The following is a 20,409-nucleotide window of genomic DNA, read 5'->3' as shown; positions in this document are numbered from 1 at the left end:
CAGTTTCACCCTAATTATGACATGTTACGATATTAATATCTTATTAGGTTTCCGGCAGCTTCCCATTCCGTGTGGGTAGGGAAGTGACCCATACATTCTTGAAAGAATTCCCAATTTTACTTTTTTAAAAGTTAAAATTCAATACAAACCTACCAACTACTTACACCCTCCAAATTTTGACTTTATACCCCCAAACCAAAAATTCTGGCGGGATCCCTGCTTAATTGTCGTATTAGAACTCACTGTAAAACCACTAAGGTGACACAAGTATGACAAGTATAGAGGATATCGGGAAAAAACAAGAAATATCACAAATTAGCCTTATTGAGAAAATCGAATTTTAATTCCACTCTTGTAAACACCACTGTTGAAAATAAAAAGTTACCAGGAACAGTGAAATTTTTGTACACTGCCAAATTTTCATGACATTCCTTTCTCCTCTCCCAAATGTATTTTTGAGAAAATAAGAGGAGGAGAAAAGTGCGAGATTTCTTGGTGAACGTACTGGAACACTAAAATATTATGGAAGGTACTTGATCTAGTTAGTACGAAAGTACTAGGGGTGGTCACACTGGGTACAACCAATTCGAGTAAGCATTACTGTTTTGTTTATTTTACTAGTACAGTAAACTTCTGATTATATGTTGAAGTGGGTGGCGTGGTAACCGTGGATAATCGAAAAAATGGAAGAAAAAGAACACAAATCAACACGATAATGCTTTTATTTAACAATTTTTATTTAGAGATGGCCTACACTTACAATTAGGACTTAATAAACAGTACATTTTCTGTACGTAGAAGTTTGTTGATTTTTACTCACCCACACAACAATGTTCGTAGTTTCAGGGAAATTTCCCTAATGTAATGAAATTTCGGTAAGTAAATTTTACAAAAAGGAATTTTTCGATAAAATGTGAAAATCCAAGAAAATTCTCACTCTGACTGATTGACCAATATAATTACTTAAATTTTTCTTTGTTCTTCAGAAATAAACCTATAGTAATACAATAGTAATAGTGTTTGATTGTTCAAAAGTAGCATAATTTGCACGGATTGTTGGTTGCGTGTATTTGTGCGTATTGTTTTATTTTTAAAAAATAAAGGAAATAGTAACAAGAATTTTAGGAATGATCCAAAAATGGATCAAAAGGTTGTGATCTTGACCAATAATTAGTTTATCGATCAGGGGCCATAAAATTTTTGAGGGTCCCCTAAGTCGAGTTTTCGTATTTTTTGCGGAATAACCACATCATTCTGATTTAAGTGACAGTTTAGGATTGACTACATTTTATGTAGTTCTCCAGATATAAAGCGTATAAGAAAATTTTCGATTGAATAAAATATATTGGATTTTTTGCATTAGGGGTCACAACATTTTTGAACGGCTTTTAAATCGAGTTTTCGTATATATTACGGAATAAACACATTATACTGAGTTAAGTGATAGTTTGGGTTTGGCTACATTATGTGTAGTTCTAAAGATATAAAGTGTACAAGAAAAATTTTGATTGAATGAAATATATTGGATTTTCTCGATCAGAGTCCACAAAATTTTTGAACGTCCCCTAAATCGAGTTTTCGTATTTTCTACGGAATAAGCACATCATATTAATGTTAAGTAATAGTTGGGTTTGGTTACATTTTATGTAATTCTCCAGATATAAAGCGTAAAGAACATTTTTGATTGAATGAAATATACTGGATTTTTGGATCAGGATTTTTTTTTGAATAATTGCGGAAAAAGAACATTATACTGAATTAGGCGATAGTTTGGGTTGGCTACAATATGTAGTTCTTCATATATAAGACCTACAAGAAAATTTTTGCCTGAAATATATTGGATCTTTTGATCAAAAAAAGAAGCAAAAACAAATGTGAAAATGAAATGAAATTTTGGAGTTTTACCTCCAACGATTAAGTCGGCTGAGCTAAATGAAACAGTGATTATGAGAAACGAATGAAATGGTGGAATGAAGAAAGAGGAAACGGGAGAACTCCAGGAAACCCACGCACATGGTGTTTGTCCACCACAAAGTTCACTTGGCGCGAGCTGTGATCGACCTACAATTAAAAAATACTTCCTGACTTATTTTCTATGAACCACTTTTCAGGACTACTTGACACGACAGGGACACGAACACAGGAAGATCAAGGACAGTTAAAATTACACTCTTGCTATTACACAGAGACTCGAACCCCCAATGGGCTTCACCTGACGATCATCAGCCTAACGCCTTAGACCGCTCGGCCACACCCACCGGCAACCACTGAGCCACCGCGGCCCCAAAAAGAAATGTAGTTGAGGCTTCTTTTAACACGGTAGCTGCCAAGGATGATTTTTATTGTTCACCGATAGAGTGCCAAACGTACTTACATTATTTTTGTTTCGTTCATATATTTTTTAACATAATGTTAATGCTGAAACATAATATAAGGCGATGTATTGAATCTGTGCGCATGGATGTTGGGGCTCCGATCGGACCTACTCGTGTATGTTTTGTCTATGGGCGAGGGGATAAATTACAGTTGAACTGGCAACTCTGTTTGATAGTCATTTGTTCATTATTATATGAAGAAACTAGCTTTGTGTCAGTGTCGGAGGAGTTCCTGTTGCTTTTATTGTTAATAAGTAGTTTCTTGTGCAATGAAAAAAGAATAAATATGTACAGAACTTGATCTCATTTGTAATAACAGTATAGTGATCTAGACCTTTCTGAAAATTCAGCAAATTGACGGGAACTTCTCAATACTGGCATCTTATCATATATTAGAGTAAATCATTTTAAAAGCAACACGTAGATCCGATCGGCTCTACAGAAACAGCAAATACTTGTTAATTGATATTCAGCGCTTCTAGCGGCGTTAATCAACAAAATCTAACAACAAAACCTACAGCATAAATATCTCCTATATTGGGAATGATGGAAACACTACAGTTCATTGACACTAGAGGCAGCACTTTAAAATACAAGTGCTCTAACGACAACTCGACGAATTAGAAATTGTGGGCCCGATCGAACCTACGAGGACATATTTTTAGACTACTCCAGTGGGTCCGATCGGCCCCACATGGCAGCTAACGTGTCAATATACTGTAGATAAATTAATCTTAATATGTAATTTCTGTCATAGGAAATAGACCCTTAACAAACTAGGGAAAATTTGATAAAAGAAGGGAAAAAATTTGTGTCAGTCATCGGAAATTTTCTTAAGAAAACCTACGAACACTGACATACACACACACACACACACACACACACACACACAAGTCGGTCTACCGTTTTTACTTCTTCGTGTTAAAATAGATCTACTTCTTAATTTGCGATTGAAGATTTAAAAAAGAAAATTTACAAAGTGGTGTATCGCCTTGTTCTCCTCCAGATGTTGGCTGATTTTCTTTTAATAAGGTAATTTATGGTAGCGAAAAGAGAGAAGGAAGAGTTTCTCCGAGATAATCGAGTTTTAGAGAAAGAACATATTTTATGGAGATAAAATGCCTAACAATCCAAACACTTTTCAAATTTTCATGAACTTTGGATTGGGATTAAGAATCACATTTAACATGATTTGTATCTTTCCTATCTGTGTCAATTGCTATTCAATGCTACTTTTAAGAGTCCAACTACGCATCTTATCGTTTTTTTAAATTGTCAACAAGATAAGCTTCAAACAAGTCAAGTCACATCTGCTATGGTCATGATGATCCTCATGATGATCCGAGGGAACGAAATGATCCTCGAAACAAAAGGCTGTCATTAAAAATTATACTGTTTGCTTTGGAGTTCTACTTTAATTCGTTGAGAACGTACAGTACATACATGTCCTAATTCTCTAACCCAGTTATTGTCTAGTGGTTCTGGTCCTCAAATAAAAATGAAAAATGTATAATTCTTCCCTTCTTTTTAACTCCATTCGTTAAGTTATTAGGTCAGATAGAAATGCAATTTCCACTGGTAAAAATACAGGCGGTGGTGTACTATTAGCAATAAACAAAGATTTCAAAGTTTCTGCCACTTCCCCCGCCAGATATAACCTTGGATTGTATTCTTGTAAAAATTACTGTAAATAATGTCTCTTGTCTTTTTCTTGGTCTTGTATATATTCCCCCTGGATCTAATAACTGTGTGTATCAAAATTATATTGATTACTTATGTAGCTATTTGTAGCCGGAAAGTAATATTCTCCTAATAGGCGATTGGAATCAACCGCAAATAACAGGAATTGATTTTAATTTTCTAAATTCTACAAGCTCTTGTCGCGAATTATTTAATTTTATGAATTTATATAACTTAAAAAACTTTAAATAATATCAAAAATGAACTTAACAGAACGTTAGATCTAGTTCTTGCAAATGTAAATGATATTGAAGTAACACGTGAATTCCAACCTTTAGTACCTGAAGATGCTCATGTTCATCATCCTGCATTGCTTATTGATTTTCGCTATTGTAAGGGAGCCCGTACTAAAAGTGAACATAGTAAATCAGATTACAACTTTTACAAAGTCAATTTTGACCAGTTATATAGGGAAATGGCATAATAGCCAATAGCTCTACGGCGGACGAGGTCGTTGGTGTTTTTTTTTTAAATAAAATAATTAATGATATTTTTGACAAGTGTGTACCACATAAAAAAATTAATAAGAAATATCCTGTTTGGTTCACGCCTGACATAATCAAATTGATAAAGAGTAAAGAGCATCATCGAAGAAAATGGAGACAGGGAATCGGGGATATTACGTATCATTCAAATAAATTTAAAGAATTACGGGCGATATCTAAAGTATCAGGACATTTGCGGTGCTGGACATTTGTTGTACAATCAGAAAACCAGTTCTTCTGAGACATTTGCGGTGCTGTTCAGAACGTTTCCTTAGACAGTAGGACATTTGCGGTACACACTATGGAACGTGAGTACATTCTGAAGATAGATGACGAGACAAACTTCCTGCTTCTAGAACGGGAAGGAAGAATGACACCACAGAAGAAGAAAAAATGTTAATATTTTGCACTGCGAAGGGAAGGCAGTGTGAAACTGACTACACTATGTTTTTCATGGACGGAACATCCAAGTGTTATAGTCAGCGGTTTGCTCAATTATATACAATACACGCAGAGATCGGAAGTAACTTGGAGGAAACAAATATTGTCCCTTTGATCTTCGGCTCTACCAGCAAGAGATAGCAAGACGTATCAGAGATTTTTCAGTTTGAGAAGGCTAATATTAATGATTGGAATCCGAAATTACTCAAATTGGATTTCGAGCAACCAGCAGTAACATCTCTAAGAACACTCTTCCCGGCAACGCACAATAGTGGGCGTAATTTCCATTTCAACCATTGTTTGTGGAGAATGACTATAAATCAATTCCAGAGGTGAGGCTCGCCTGAGAATGTGTTCTTCTCTAGCATTTTTCTCTGTAGATATTGTCGATGTTGGGTGGCTTTCCATTATGGAGGATGCAGCACCACATTATGAAGGACTTGGGAAGTTTTTAGTGTGATGCTGCTATTGAACCCTTGGATGGCGCAGAACGAAATGCACTTAAAATGATGTCACCTGTAGGTGGCACTGGGAGTTGACGGGTTAATTGGGCAAGCTTACTGTTGTTAATTAGTTCATAATCACAATTTACCTTATAAATTTTACTTATAGTTCGTTTATGTACCCATATTTACCATCGTTTTTCTTTTCAGAACAGGCGTTTGTGAATTTATTCTTATTAATTAAAGAATATTTTCCAGGAAAAATGACATTATCTCATAGTGAGCATACCAATTCTGTTGATCAACAACATACGCCTCAAACAATAGAAAATGGAGGAAAGAATTCAAAACCAGAAGCGGAAGTTGGAAAATTTCGAGTAGCGCTTCCACAAGTAAGTATTCTACTCTAAATTATTGTTATAAAAACATGTTATTTATGCTAGTTAATTGGCTATATTCCATAATCAAACCAAACTTCTTTGCTGATGTTTTGCAAAGACTTAAACTGCTTTTAAACTACAATATTTTCTCATAGCTGAGTAATTTGTTAGAAAATAACGTAACGTGTTAGAAGGATGCATCTACAACCTTCTTAAGTTAAGAGAGAAAACTATCGTGCACAAATTTGTTGGCCAAATGAACATTCCAAATAATTAGATAACCAACACATTATCATATAAGAACTTCAATATCTGAACACTACACGAGAGAATAACACAGCAAACAATAATCGACACTCGGCCATATCAACACCCATGGAATCAGAGAAAAACCTAAAATTCAAATCGACCATACTCGTGATTAGTTTCCTGTTCAACATTAACGGATGAATACCATAGCTAGATTGGTCTAAAACTCAATATTTTATCCTCTATCAACTAAATAAGAAAAGTACTTACACCAATGCTGTCTTGGGAGCCGCAATGGCTCAGTGGTAGAGCACTCACCCTGATAAGAGGGTCCCTTTGTGGATCAGGGCTCGCACCAAGTGGACTTTCTGATGGGCAAACATCGTGCGATATTTTTTTTCGGGAGTGTCCATTTTCTTCCACTTTTAGCCTCGATGCATAGTTGTACGTTAAAAATATACTGTCTTTATCTTTCCTGCTGTTTTTCCTTTAGTTATTAATCTCTTTTTCACCTACTAACACCTTGACTCCTGTGGAGATATACAAACAATATCCGAGTTTCAGTTGAAATTCGCGGATTTTATCACTTGTCCTTTCTGACAATGACATTTTATAAATCTTCTGATTATCGTCTTTTAATTCTACTCGCTTCATTTTATCTATGATGTCATTGAGGGATAGCTCAGAAAGGGCGTGGGTTTATAAGTGTAGTGAAATGGCTCCAGATGAATCTTGAGACGACAAGTGAGTGATATGTAGGTACCCCTAAGATACATTAATCCCTCACGTTTCAAATTTCTACTCTCATTGGTTTATGAGAAATGGCGCAAAATAGGAAAAGTGGAAATTAATTTATTTCTCAAGAATGGCTCGATCTAAGATTCCCAGCCCATGACTTCAAAACATTATGAATTGCTATGGGAAGCATGCACCCAAGTGGTCTTTGTCATGAGCAAACATGTGATTCTTCATGTAACACTTTTCACCGGTCGTGAAGTACCGGTCTTGCGTTTGATTCCGGTGAGAGAACTTTCAAAATGAAAGCATATTTAGGGTCCGGATTCAATTCTCGATGAGAAAGCATTGAATATTTTAAGACATTAAGTTAATTCGTTACTTTCTGTCGTGAAATGAAAATCAATGCGAAGTGCTATATACGTGAAATTCTTTTTTTTTTTTCATGCAAGGATTAATTCAACTCTAAATCGTGAAGTACCGGTCTTGGGTTCGATACCGACCACATCTAATTTCTCGTGTGACTTCAAAGCTATACTAATTGCAAACTCGTTCGCATAATTTGATCTTTGGGGTTCTCTGCATAAGTGTATTTAATTACTAGTCATCGTTTTCTATGAGAATGTGTTTCAAAACAATATCTCAGGGAATACGATCAATACTAAATTTCGACAGTGGTGTTAACGTTGTAGTTCTTTGTGCTATGGGAATGTGTTTCAAAGCAATATGTCATCAGGCTTTGCAACACAAGACCCTGGGAGACTTGAGTATACAAATTTTTATCCTATGTTGTCAAAACATTATGAAATGCTATGAGAAGCTTCCGTTATTAGATCATGCACACTCAATAGAATCCAATACGTTTTAAAACAATCATGAACTATGATATTCATCTTAGCAACCCTTTGCCCTGGGAACGTTCCCAGGACAAAAAGTTTCCCACAGGCAGGTCAACAGCATGTTTCATGATTTTAATTACTGTGTTTCGAAACTAACCACTCAGCGTCCAGTCCGAGGGACGAGGGTGGAGATACGAGCATTGAACACTTGAAAGCATTATAGTGATTCGAAATGAGGAGCTTCGAATGGGAACTATACTACATGGGACCCAAGCCCAATATATATACAACAAGACGAGAAGACGAAGACCAATCAATTGGGAAGCTTCGATCACTGAGCGCTTACGCTCTTCGCAGGAGGGACGGTGATCCAAAATAGCTACTCAATGCTATGAGAAGCTTCCATTCTTACCTTCACAAGATGGGTGGGGGCCAGAGGGTTCAAATAACTAATACACTACGAGAACACGAAGAAGAAGACGAAAAGGCATGTTTCATCTTGTTTCTACAGCTAGTAAGCGTCTAAGAGTATAATTCCTTATTCTAGCATAAGAACATACTGATTTTGACCGGTTTAGTGCCCCCTGATAACGGTTTTAGGGTCAAAAGTTTCCCACGGGGATGAGCCCACTCTATTCTACTTTGTTCTTGTAAGTTCTCAACAATGAGATTTTTGTTTGTTGAAGAGCCACTTTCAATGCGTTTCCATTAGAGAAGATAAAACACAGCTTCATAACAGGCCATAAGTCAATGAAGTACTCATTTCCTAAAAATAAGTAAAAAAATCAAGTCCAATACCATCTCCGTCCTTGGCTATGACATCATTAAAGTGTTTCTTAAATCCTTCAGTCTGAGATTTCACTATGAGTTGGAGATACTGTTTCTTCGCGTTCTCAGCTACTTATCCAGATATCCTCTTGGCACCATGCAATTCTTCTAGAACAGCGTCTACTCTTTTGACGCCAGGACGCAGTTAGACGTGTTACTCGCAGAAAATTAGTTTCAACAACTATTTTAGAGAACACTGTCTCCCTTAATACAGTATAACCTCGTTAACACGAACTCGCTTAAGCCGAACACTCGGTTAGGACGAACAAACTTTCAGTCCCGGCATCGCTGTACGTTATCTTATAGGAAGTTTTATCGGTTAACACGAATTTCGGTTAGCACGAATTACGAACTAATTTTTAGTCCCTTGAGTCAGTAAAGGTTTTCATTTAACACAAACTTTCAATTCTTGATTCTTTTTCAGATCATTTTTCTTATTTCAGATTTCACTCCAGATCAGTTTTTGTCATACAGTATTTATGCAGACGAAAATTGCTTTGTAAATAAGAGAAAAACTAGAAACAGGTATCTTTCCTCTCTTATGAGGTGTTGATTCTGTTCTCCGTCAAGCGCTGAAATGCAGGAGCTTGGCAGACAGCTCGAGACAAAACATCTTCTCTCCCTTGTAACTCCAAACTGGTGACAGCAGTCATAAATACCTTTCCGTTACTAGCGGTACCCAACCTGCTGGCGGAGTTATCGATTCTATAACTTGACCTGGATTTTTTGCGTGGATTTTTTTAAAATTAAATCTTCGAAGATAGGACAATAAGCTTACTGTAGTGTTTTCACTTTCCAGAGGACGGTACCGAGACCGAAACTAGTCACGATCTCGATCTTAACTCGAATTTGAGACCGAGCCGTGCTTTTCGAAATCGAGACGAGACCGAAACTCTAAGCCTCGTCTCGATACAATTCTGTGGATGGTATCAAGACGGAGAAGAGTCTTGGTCTCGCCTCGATACCATCTCTAGTGTTTTCTATGACGTACATAATATACTGTAGTGTTATGTATAGTCTGTATACTGTAGTGCGTATGTATGGAGAAAATGTATTCGAATAATAAAATTTGGGTCCCCGGTTAACACGAATTTTTTTAACACAAACTCCTGATTTTTCAGTCCCTTGGAATTCGTGTTAACGAGGGTTTACTGTATTATCATTGGGAACATCACTTTTTGCATCCAGTAATCCAGTAACAGTAAAGAAACTAACACTTACTATTTCATAAATTCAATAATTGAACAATAGACTTAAATCCATTTTTCCCCGACTTTCTCTGATATATTTTTACTTCCCTGACTCTTCCTTGACTTTCATTGATTTGCGAGAATGTGGACACACTAATATATATATATATATATATATATATATATATATATATATATATATATATATATATATATATATATATATGATTGAAAATAGCCTATATTAGTGTCGAATCCATAGTTTTCTGGATCGCTGGGATGAACAGTGACACTTTCGATTCCGTTTAAATCAAAATTCAACGCCATAACTTTAGGGAAGTGGAATATACATATTAAATTTGTTAATATATTTCTCGCTGCTCGTGTGTACAATGCCGGATTTACGTATTAGCTGAACAAGTTATAGTTTAGGGCCCCACTCTCTTGGGGGCCCCAAAAATTAACGGAAAAGAGAACTGGATGTATAATTCTAGAATATACTGTCAGATTTAAAATAAATAAATAAAATGAAACCCACATAGCATATAGCAAAAGTAATTCGTGTCGTGTATGTAATGAACCCACTTCTCCTAGTCTGCTCCCTAAAATATCAATAGTTTGCTCATTTCTGTATATAGGGTGCTAGGTTCTGCATGGACTGGTTACATAACTGGACATACAAAGGACCCCATTATCTTTAATAGCTTAAGGCCTCATCAAACTTAAATACGGCTCCGTTTGTGTATGTGTAAATAAGATCATCTCTCTTTTTGAGTTATTCGAAAAGTATAAAAAAATAAATAAAAAGAGATTTTACCAGAAATCAGAAAACTAAAAATTAAATCCTTTTTCCTTAAGTATTTTTCCTGCTAGCGAAATACATTGTATATATACCGTAGGCACGTTGCAGCAAATAAGACTAGCATCACACGAAGAAATAGTTTTTAAATTATTTTCATGGCTTTTGCCAATATTTCCGAACAAAAGATTGTTTTTCTAATCGGTTCAAAATTTCCGGAAATTTTACACAGCACATAAAGATATGTATCTCCATAAAATATATAATTGATTTTAACATTGAGAAGTTTCTGGAATTACTTCTTCAACCTCTTCTTTATATTCTTCTAACTTGTCAGAACCTCATTATTTTCGTCCTTGATGCAGCGCACATGCGACGTATCTTTCTTTTGTCTCTATCTTACCTTTGAAATCTTGTATATCTTTTTTTCTCCTTGTTTCGTTTCCAGGCACTTGTATAACTCATCATAAGCCTTGTCTTTAGCTATAGTAACTGCCTTCTTGGTATTCTTCTTGGCTTTCTTGTAATCCATCAGATCTAGTTGATTACCAGAGTTCTGTAATTTTTTTTTTTTGTAACCCATTTGTATATTGTAGTATTTTTCTAAAATGGCGCGTTTTACAAAATGTCTGATTTACTGTATGAATTGGAAAATTTGTAAGCCAGAGAGATTGCTTTCAGCTTTCAATATATGATTTAATTAATTTCTGGATTTACGTTTTGTTTTTGTTTTCTCTTTATAGATCCTCGCAAGCTCTGCTAAGAATCTCTTCATTCTTGCATATGGTTTGACCGTTGGCTTCACAACCATTGCTATTCCTGCATTCAGAGATAAAGATTCGGATTTGCATCTGACTGATGACGAGATTTCATGGTTTGGTGAGAATTTATTCTTTTACCTGCATATATCTATTCTTTTCATAATTTTACCATATTCAGCACCTTGTATGCACAATATATAGAATACTTTTAAAAGGATGGTGGACAAATGAATAATAAAAGCTATTTTAAACGGTGTAATCCAAGTAATCATAGTTTTCCAGATGCTATGAAAGAAGCATAGTACAAACATAGTAAGTGGCCCTCATAAATGGTCACTCCTTACGCATAATCGCATTCATAATAAGTATAACTTATCAAAATTACAATGAATCTTTCAAACTCAACTCCACGTAGACTAAATCTTTCTTACTGTTTTAATTTTGAGGCTAGTTACCCCGGCTCTGATTGTTGTTCTGTTTATTTTCTGAGTGCTTTTATAACATCAGTGTGTCAACATCACTTTTTTTTTCTATTGCTACAAACTCACTTCACAATAACCAAATATATTTCCCAGTCAAAACAATTTCCACTTGAGAAAAAGCAATCTAGAAAATATTTTCCTCGAGAGAATTATTATAGTACAAAAAGTGTCCTTATCAAATTCTCAAAGGGTAAATTCATACTATGTTGGTAACGAGTTAGCTAAGAAAAGGAGTAGCAACGAAGAAAGTTATCATTATCTATAGTACGACCACAAGGTATTCTACTGATAGACTGTTCTTGGAGCTGTAGTTCCATATTCAGCGTTAACAAACTGTAAGCAATCCATTTTAAACTTGAACAGTTCCTCTTTGTAGTGATAGAGGTTGTACCCGTATAAGGAAGTATTCAGTAACGAATCGAGCTTCCTCGTGGATAAGCGGTTAGCGTACGAGTCTTTGGCGTGGGAGACCCTGCTTCGAAACTCGATGGGAGCTCATTTGGTTCGGATCCCACGTATAGCTGTAAGTCTCTAAGTCTCATATAGTATCAGGCCCGCAACTAGAGAGGGGCTGCCCCCCCTAAACTTTTCGTGGCCGTCTAGACCTCAATACAAAATGCTATCATTAATACAAGAAACACAATTTAGATATTTGTAAGAGAATTTTTAATGACTCCCCCCCCCCCACAAACTTATTCACTGTCCGCCCAAACCTCTCTGGCTGATTTCGGGCCTGTATAGTATTATTGCTGGAAGAGGATAACTCAAATTCACCTTCAGTAAAGAATCTTGTAAGGAAGAGAATGTTCAGCATTGAAATGATTTATTCAGTTACTCCGCAATTCTTTTGTAAATTCAATCACTAAACTTTCTAATAGGTAATTTTAGTAAAAGAGGTTTTCCTGAAAATACGTTTTGCCACTAAAGAATGTGAGGTCAGTCAATGGGTGATATCAATAAAACGGAGAAGTTACTCATTACGCCCAATTTTGAAGCAGTTACTCGCGTTGGTATCAATAAAAAGAGAACTGAGCAGTAGTCGTCTCGGCTGACCTCGGAGAAGCCCCACCCTTTTGAAGTAACCACACCTCTATTCTCGAGCCGAGTAACTACTCCGCGTTTGATATCAATAAAAATCAAAGACTCTTCTGTGATGCTAGTAACTTCTCCAAATTTGTGGAGCAAGCTAAATAGGTGACTCCGTGCGAAATATGGCAAGTATATGATTGTTTTGCTATGTACCAAAACTTATAAATTGCATAGAAATGTTGCGAATGGAGATTACAAAAAACATAGGTTCATGAAAGAAAATGTAGAGTAGTTAGCATAACATTTTTTAGGAGAATCAACGGAAATTTGGGGTGGTGCACTACGTAATGACGAAAAGATGCGGGTTTTCTTGCTTTACGTGAGTGATCCGGGATTCCAGGTCTGAATGTCAGGGGGTTCTGTTGTGGCTCAAAGTACTGTGTCTATGACTACTACAAGTGTAATGGATGCGATTATTGCGAAATCTGAAAATTGATTGTTTCCGGAGGTGTGTGTAATATTCAAACAGCAAAGGCAGAGTGGCAAGAACAATATACATTTCCGGGTGCTATCGGAGCACTTGACTATAAACACGGGGCAATAAAGAAACCTAGTATTTTGGAGATGAATACGCTAATAGGAACAGCTCCTTCGTGGCTAAGCGGATAGCGTACATGCCTTTGGCATGAGAGACCCGCGTTCGATTCCCGGCGGGAGCTCATATGGTTCGGATTCGAAGTTAATCAGTGGGTCCCGTCTCATATAGCCTCGCTACTGAAAAGGACATTAAACTCAAAATCAACTCAACTCAACGCTGATAGGAAAGGTGTATACATGAGAATGTATACTTCTTTATGCCAAGGTGAAAGGGGACACGTATGGTGGGGAAAACGCAATCAGATGGACGTGCTTTATGACGTGACTGGCTGGACTATTTAAAAAAGGAAACAAAAGGACCAAGTGTCTGATTTCGTTCTTAAAGCCAAACAATCTTGGACAAGACCTTGGACAACACGTGATATGCACTTGTCGTGTAATCTTGATATTGCTGGATTCCAATCAACATCCATCAGTTCCAAGAGGTTCGTTCCCGTGGTTTCAGTATCACTTTCTTGTTTCCCGTTTTCTTTTTCAAATTAGTTTTTTTTTTTTTTTTTTTTTAATGCTCGCTCCGATATTAAAGATTCCCTTTTGGATTTGTGTCTCAGTCGTAGATGTATTTGATATTTCGTTGCATTTCACTGTAATTACCTTCAAAGTTTCGGCTTTCCTTCGTTTACTTTCTGGTGACTGTGACTTTGAAAGTACCACTGGAACTTTTATAATATCCACAAATGCACTTTAATTGAAACTGTCGTTGCTACTTGTCCCTTCCATGGCGTTTAGGATATTACGCCATAGATTAAAAACAACGAAATGACCGCGCGACGGGTGGGAGAAATTAGTAACTACTTCTTTTATTGATACGACTCAGTGCTACGTGCAGAGGAAGCGCGAGTAAACGTTCATAAATCTGGAGCAGACTAGACCTGAGTAGTGGCTTGTTTTATTGATACGAAATTGAGGGAGGAGATTACTCCAGGTGTAGTTACTCCGATTCTCGAGCAGGACTTCTCAGGAGTGGTTACTTATTTTTATTGATATCACCCAATACGTTTATGCTAACTGCTCATTCTCAGATTTAATCATTAGTCTGAATATGACAAAAAAATCTAATTACCTTCTTCGAAGAGCCCTGTGGTTTCATTTCTAATTAATTATAGACATAAATGTTGCAAAGCCTTTATAGGAGTGGGAGGTTGTCACTAGTTTTCTTTTAAACACAAATGTATATTTGTGATTAATAGAACATGTTTAAATACTTGAGTAGCATATATTAATAAAAAAACGAAATTAGATCGGGAGATAAAAACAATAATAGGAATGCCAAGATTTTTTTCTTTCTAGAAACAAAAAAAGCATAGTTTGTGGAATATTAAGATTGATTTAGTGTTCATGTGCAGCACTGTACTTTGTGGGGTATTATACGGTAGGAACAGAAACGTGGACATTACGAACAAAGCGATGAAAAACAAGACTCTTTCGAAATGTGGATATACAGAGCAACTGCAACAATTAGTTAAATGAAGGAAGTGTAGGATAAAGTTTGGATGGGGTATGGCTGCATGTAAAAAGAAAAGTTATATTTAATTGACGGTATTAAGGACAATTTTGACGTCAAAACAAAGAAATTAGTGCATTTCGCTAGTTCATTGAAGTTCCTATCCACTCCACAAGCATATCCACCAAGAATCAAACCCAAGTCTCTCGCACCAAACAAAAGAGTACTAAATATTTAATTTCAAGAGACCGCAACAGTTTTCGATACTAAATTATACAAATTTGACTTTCAATTAAATTCTGAAAAAAAATCTTAGAAATTAAACATCTCATGATTTTTTTTTTTTAATTTCAGCGTCAAAATATTAATTTTGTATGAACAAGAAGACAGATCTAAGCTGATAAAGTAACTTATTTTCATGTTTTCTTGGTCTTCCTTAATTTAGAAATCGTTTCACAGTATAGTAACAACCAAGTAAATGACGATATCTGTATACGTGTATTTAATCAACATGAGGCGTAATAAAAGAAAAAATTATGTTGAGAGTAATTGTGCAATCTAAAATTTGTATGTTGAGAGTGAATTAGATATGCTATACGGTGACTTTGAATGTTCTTTTCAAATAAGATTATTTGTATATCGAGGTTCATTGTGTTTATTTTCATAGTCTGGTGTTATTAATGTTAAGTAACAGTAGTATGTTTTGCTTCAAGACTTATAGCAAATAATTGCCTTAAGTTCTAGGTTGTTCATCTCTAGTTTTGTTAAGCGTTTTATTAGGTTTGATATACCACTAAAGTCAATAAGCTATAAAACTGGGAGATTTTTAGCTCACACTTCGTACTACATTCTTATTATGCATTTATTTTTATTATTATGCATTTTCTTATGCATTCATTATTAATTAATATGCGTTGACTGCAACATTATTGAGCTACCAACAATAAACTGCTAGACAATATCCAGAAATTCATGATCTGGAATCGAACAGAAATACTCTTTCACTGCATTAACTTCTTATAATGACTGAAAACGTCTTCCATTCAGCTATTATTATATATGGCCGAATAGAGAAAAATACGTAGCGAGGTAGAGGGCGTATGCATAATCATCGTTCTCTGTGCCATCGTCTCATGCTGCACAACAGAGCAATACGCGGGACCGTTATCATGGAGATGGAGCTAATTATTGTTTATCTACATGTCAGGACTCTTCCCACGGGTGTATTCATGCAAGAAAACACAGAATGTTCTCATACCTTCCTTTGATAGCTATCGTTCCGTCGAGAATTAATTCCTACTCGTCCTTATGTCATTATTTTTATGTAAAGAAAAAAAATTGGTGATTTGCAGGTTGCAGATAGACGATTAAGTTGTGGATGGTACTGGATCGTGTGAATAGTCACCCTTGACAGTGCAGTCCAAAAATGTTGAATAATTGCTCATAATGCCAATCAGGTCTTCGTGTCATCTTCATCATAGTCATATTCATCTTCATTCGACAAATTGTTAACTAGCGAGGAAACACTTCTATGGCATGTGTTATGTGCAAATCTTCTCACAATGTTGTGACAACTGTGGTGCTGAATTAGTACTGCATCTGCAATATCATCCAATACGTTGGAATGGCTTTGAAATATAATATATTGCATCTCTCATTTTTTTCTGGTTCTGACGCTATAGGATATTTTACAAGTCATCTTACGCAAAAAAAAAAAAAAAAAAAAGTATTGTCTGATGCCAATAGCATGCCTCACAACAGCATCTTTATACACCTAACGAATCATCTGTAGAGTTTCTGCTGCATAAGTCAAGCTGATGATAAAACTTAGAGAACAGTTCTACCTTCGACATGGTTCACTCCGCAGCTTGCACGTCCCCATATCAAACAACCTCCAGTGTTCTCCTACACTAAACAATCGAGAACCACGCAATGTATCCAATGTACCATATGATGCAGCTATCCAAGGATAGCATGACAACTTAACAACTGCAAAATTCCGCAAATAGCTCAACCTAACTAATCTTAGAATTATTGACTTTAGTGGCACATCGTATAATAATTAACTTACATGCTTTTGTTTAACATACACGCTTTGATTTGGCTACTTTCAGGGAGTATCAATTTGATCTGTGTCCCTATTGGTGCAGTTATATGTGGACCTGTACTCAACTACGTGGGTCGACGACAAATGATGTTCATAGATAATATACCATTCATTGTGACGTGGCTTCTTTATTATTTTGCCAATTCGAGCACCATGTTATATACTGCTGTGGCCTTGTCTGGATTAGGCGGAGGATTCATGGAGGCGCCAATTCTCACTTATGTAGCAGAAATATGTCAACCTCATTTACGAGGAATGTTATCAGCAATGGCCGTAGGTTCACTTATTGTTGGAATATTTATTGAATTTCTGTTGGGAACATTCATTAACTGGAGGACTGTAGCTGCCATTAGTACTGTTGTCCCTGTAATTGCAATGATAACTATCTATTTCATACCAGAAAGTCCACCGTGGTTATTGGCCAAAGGACGGGATGAAGAAGCTTTGAAAGCTCTTTGTTGGCTGAGAGGATGGGTTGAACCATCGCTTGTTAAAGAAGAGTTTGATACACTTGTTCAATCTGTAAGAGCATCCAAGAAATCTGAAATGACTTTGAGTCAAAAGCTGGAAGAATTTGTTAAACCTACAGTTTATAAACCATTCTTTTTGGCCACGTTCTGTTACGTTATACAACACTTCGCTGGATTAACAATAGTACAAACGTACGCTGTAGAAATTTTTTCACAACTTGATACTGGTCTGGATTCATTTATGGCCACTATGTTGGTTGGTTTGTTCGAAGTAATCGGATCCATCATTTGTGTAAGTGTTGTACATTGGACGAAGAAGCGTCCACTATACTTAACTTCAACTATTGGATGTTTTCTGTGTATGTTAGTTGCCGGAACTTATGCCTACTTGATTACAAAATATGACATCAATCAATCATGGATACCTTTAGTTTCTATAGTTGGGTTTGCTTTTATATCTCATGCTGGTGTTCGTATTCTGCATTGGATTTTTATTGGTGAAATTTTTCCATTGAATGTCCGTGGTTATATGAGTGGCATATCTGTTTCAGTAGGCTATATATTTGGATTTATCGCCAATAAAACTTACTTTAATATAGTTGACTCGTGTGGATTGTATGGGATGTTCTGGATTAGTGCCGGTGTAGCTGCTGTAGGAACTGTAGTGTTGTATTTCATAATGCCCGAAACTGAAGGCAAAAGCATGGATGAAGTAGCAACATTTTTCCAAGACAAGAAGAAGAGTGATTCAACAGAGACGATGTTAAGTATAAAATTTTGACAAGTTACAGTAAGTTCAATTTTACCGTACACATTTCCAATGGTAAGTATAAGTTAAAGGAGTGTGGCTTACAATGTGAGCTTAATATGCACCATACAAATTGTACGACTTTGTTGTCAAGGAATTTCTTAGTGGAAATTAGATTTAACGCATGTAACTAATACGAGAGTACGTGCAAAATTCAAATTATTTGTTGAGAACTTTATGATGCTTAGCTAACCATAAATATTGTCTCAAACATTTAAATACATTTAAATACATATGGTTAGAGATATTTTAATATCCTAATAACATGATTTATATGGATGTATTATGAACTAAAATCACAAATGATTATTCAAAATGTCCACCATTAGAATGCACACAGTCTTTAAGTCTTCGTGGCTACTCATCAGCTACAGTGGCTTACGCAACACATCAACTGGAAAGACTACAGCTATCTTCGAAGAGACCGCTTTAAACTTTCAATATTGGTATGTCTCTTCTTGCAAGCCATCTCCTGAAGCTTGGATTACAATTTGTAATCCAAAGGGTTTAGGTGTGAACTTGCAGAAGGCCAGTCTGAAGTGGAAATGAAGTCCGGAACATTTGCCTCCAATCACTGCGGGTTGTCTATACCTTGCGTACAAGAAACTGGGGCTGAGTCTTGCTAGAAGCTCCAGTTCTGCCCATGGAAGATGGTGTTGGTGATATTCTTGACTAGTCTCTCAAGCACTGTCTCCTGGTGCACTTTGGCTGACGTTTTGACCATCCTTTTAACAGAAATGTAGCTTCGTTATGTTCTCGTAGCTTACACTCCAGCACACCATGACTAAGGCAAGATGGTGACTCCTCTGGATCTTTGGAGCCTTTTCATCAGCTTCTCTAGAGGATGTGACATATATCCTGTCATTTTGGGCATTGAAAGTCTCCTTAGCATTGAAAATCTTTTCATCAGTGAAAAGGATTCGACAGTACTCATTTGCTGCTTAACCCTTAAGTAAGTGCTTTGATTTTAGGAGCCTTTATCGCTTCAGTTCATTTGTTAGGAGATGTCGTTTGCATTGTTTGTAAGCGCGGAGTCCTAAGCGCGGTTGACGTGCAATACATAGACATTTTCGATATATTTTGCTAACGAGCCATAATTGACTGCTTCCTAACTGGATTTTGCCCGACACGCTCCGCCACTTCTTTCACAAGTCTCAGTGTTCGTACTGTGCGTGGTCTTCCTTGTCGTAGGCGATCTTTCACAGTTCCAGTCTCAACAAAGCGCTGGATAGTGTGGTAAACGATTTTTTACGAATTTCTGGATGGTTTTGCAAATCTCCCATGGTGATTTGCCTACTTTTTTGCAACGCCATCACGGCCACATGATTTTCGTACTCGCCCCATTCCATCTTAAACACTTACAAGTGACACCTTTACACTTCTTCAGCTCATCCAGCAATGACTCACTCTTCGCAGTATCGCTCTTGACGTCGCTCTTGTAATGGCGGAAGTGCAGTCATTCTCAAATATTGGGACAATATTTATGGTAAGACTAGTACATTCTCGAGATTGGTTTTATTTACACTTATTTCTGTTAATTATCACAGTTCCAGTAATAGCTTTTAAGCTATATTCCAGTGATTAAATTAGCGATGAGAAATAGGAAGACATTTTGAAGGATATTGACTAGTTCCTTCATTTTAAAGGTTTTCATTGTTTTCTGAATCTGAAAAAAACCTTTAAAAGTCCACATTCAGGAAATATCTAACTGAATTTTGGGTTTGAATAAGGTCTTTCTCCCTTAGGAGACAATACTAGCTGATCATCTTTGTCCACTAGGTGTAAATGTTACGAATATGATACTAGGATGAAAAATGCAGATGTGAATTTTGGTTTCTCGTAAACTAAATTTGTAACGTTTTAGTTATAGGGCACAAGTATGATGCATGCATTCTTTTAATTTTTACTTCAACATTTACCCTAGAAACCTCTGTGTTGATTCTATAGTCGCTAATGGTTGTCAACGAGAGAAAAGTTGATGATTACTCGTCTCGGAAAGATGCCATGAGTGTGATATTTTCCATTGAAAACTACGAGTACATCTGTTTTCATTGGAAAAACCCTGTCTAGTCACAAACATTATGCTTCGTCTCGTCTAGTTGAGCAAAATTGAATAATCATCTATATAATATCTTTTCCCAATTAAT

At 36.2% G+C, this 20,409-nt stretch overlaps 1 protein-coding gene across 1 annotated transcript in view; it reads left to right on the top strand.

The window, feature by feature from the left end:
• Positions 1–19,837, top strand: part of LOC145667705 (facilitated trehalose transporter Tret1-like) — a 26,342-nt gene extending 6,505 nt beyond the window's left edge. Inside the window, exons 2-4 of the mRNA XM_081735165.1 lie at positions 5,700–5,876; positions 11,248–11,383; positions 16,992–19,837. Coding sequence (XP_081591291.1) covers positions 5,700–5,876; positions 11,248–11,383; positions 16,992–18,235 — 1,557 coding nt within the window. The 3' untranslated portion in view covers positions 18,236–19,837. The remainder of the gene's footprint in view (positions 1–5,699; positions 5,877–11,247; positions 11,384–16,991) is intronic.
• The last annotated feature ends 572 nt before the right edge of the window (positions 19,838–20,409 follow it).

The sequence above is a fragment of the Thermobia domestica genome, chromosome 13 (genome assembly GCF_964235325.1).
Source record: "Thermobia domestica chromosome 13, izTheDome1.hap1.1, whole genome shotgun sequence".
Lineage (NCBI taxonomy): Eukaryota > Metazoa > Arthropoda > Insecta > Zygentoma > Lepismatidae > Thermobia > Thermobia domestica.
The sequence above is the reverse complement of the archived record's forward strand: the minus strand, read 5'-3'. Positions and strand labels throughout refer to the sequence as shown.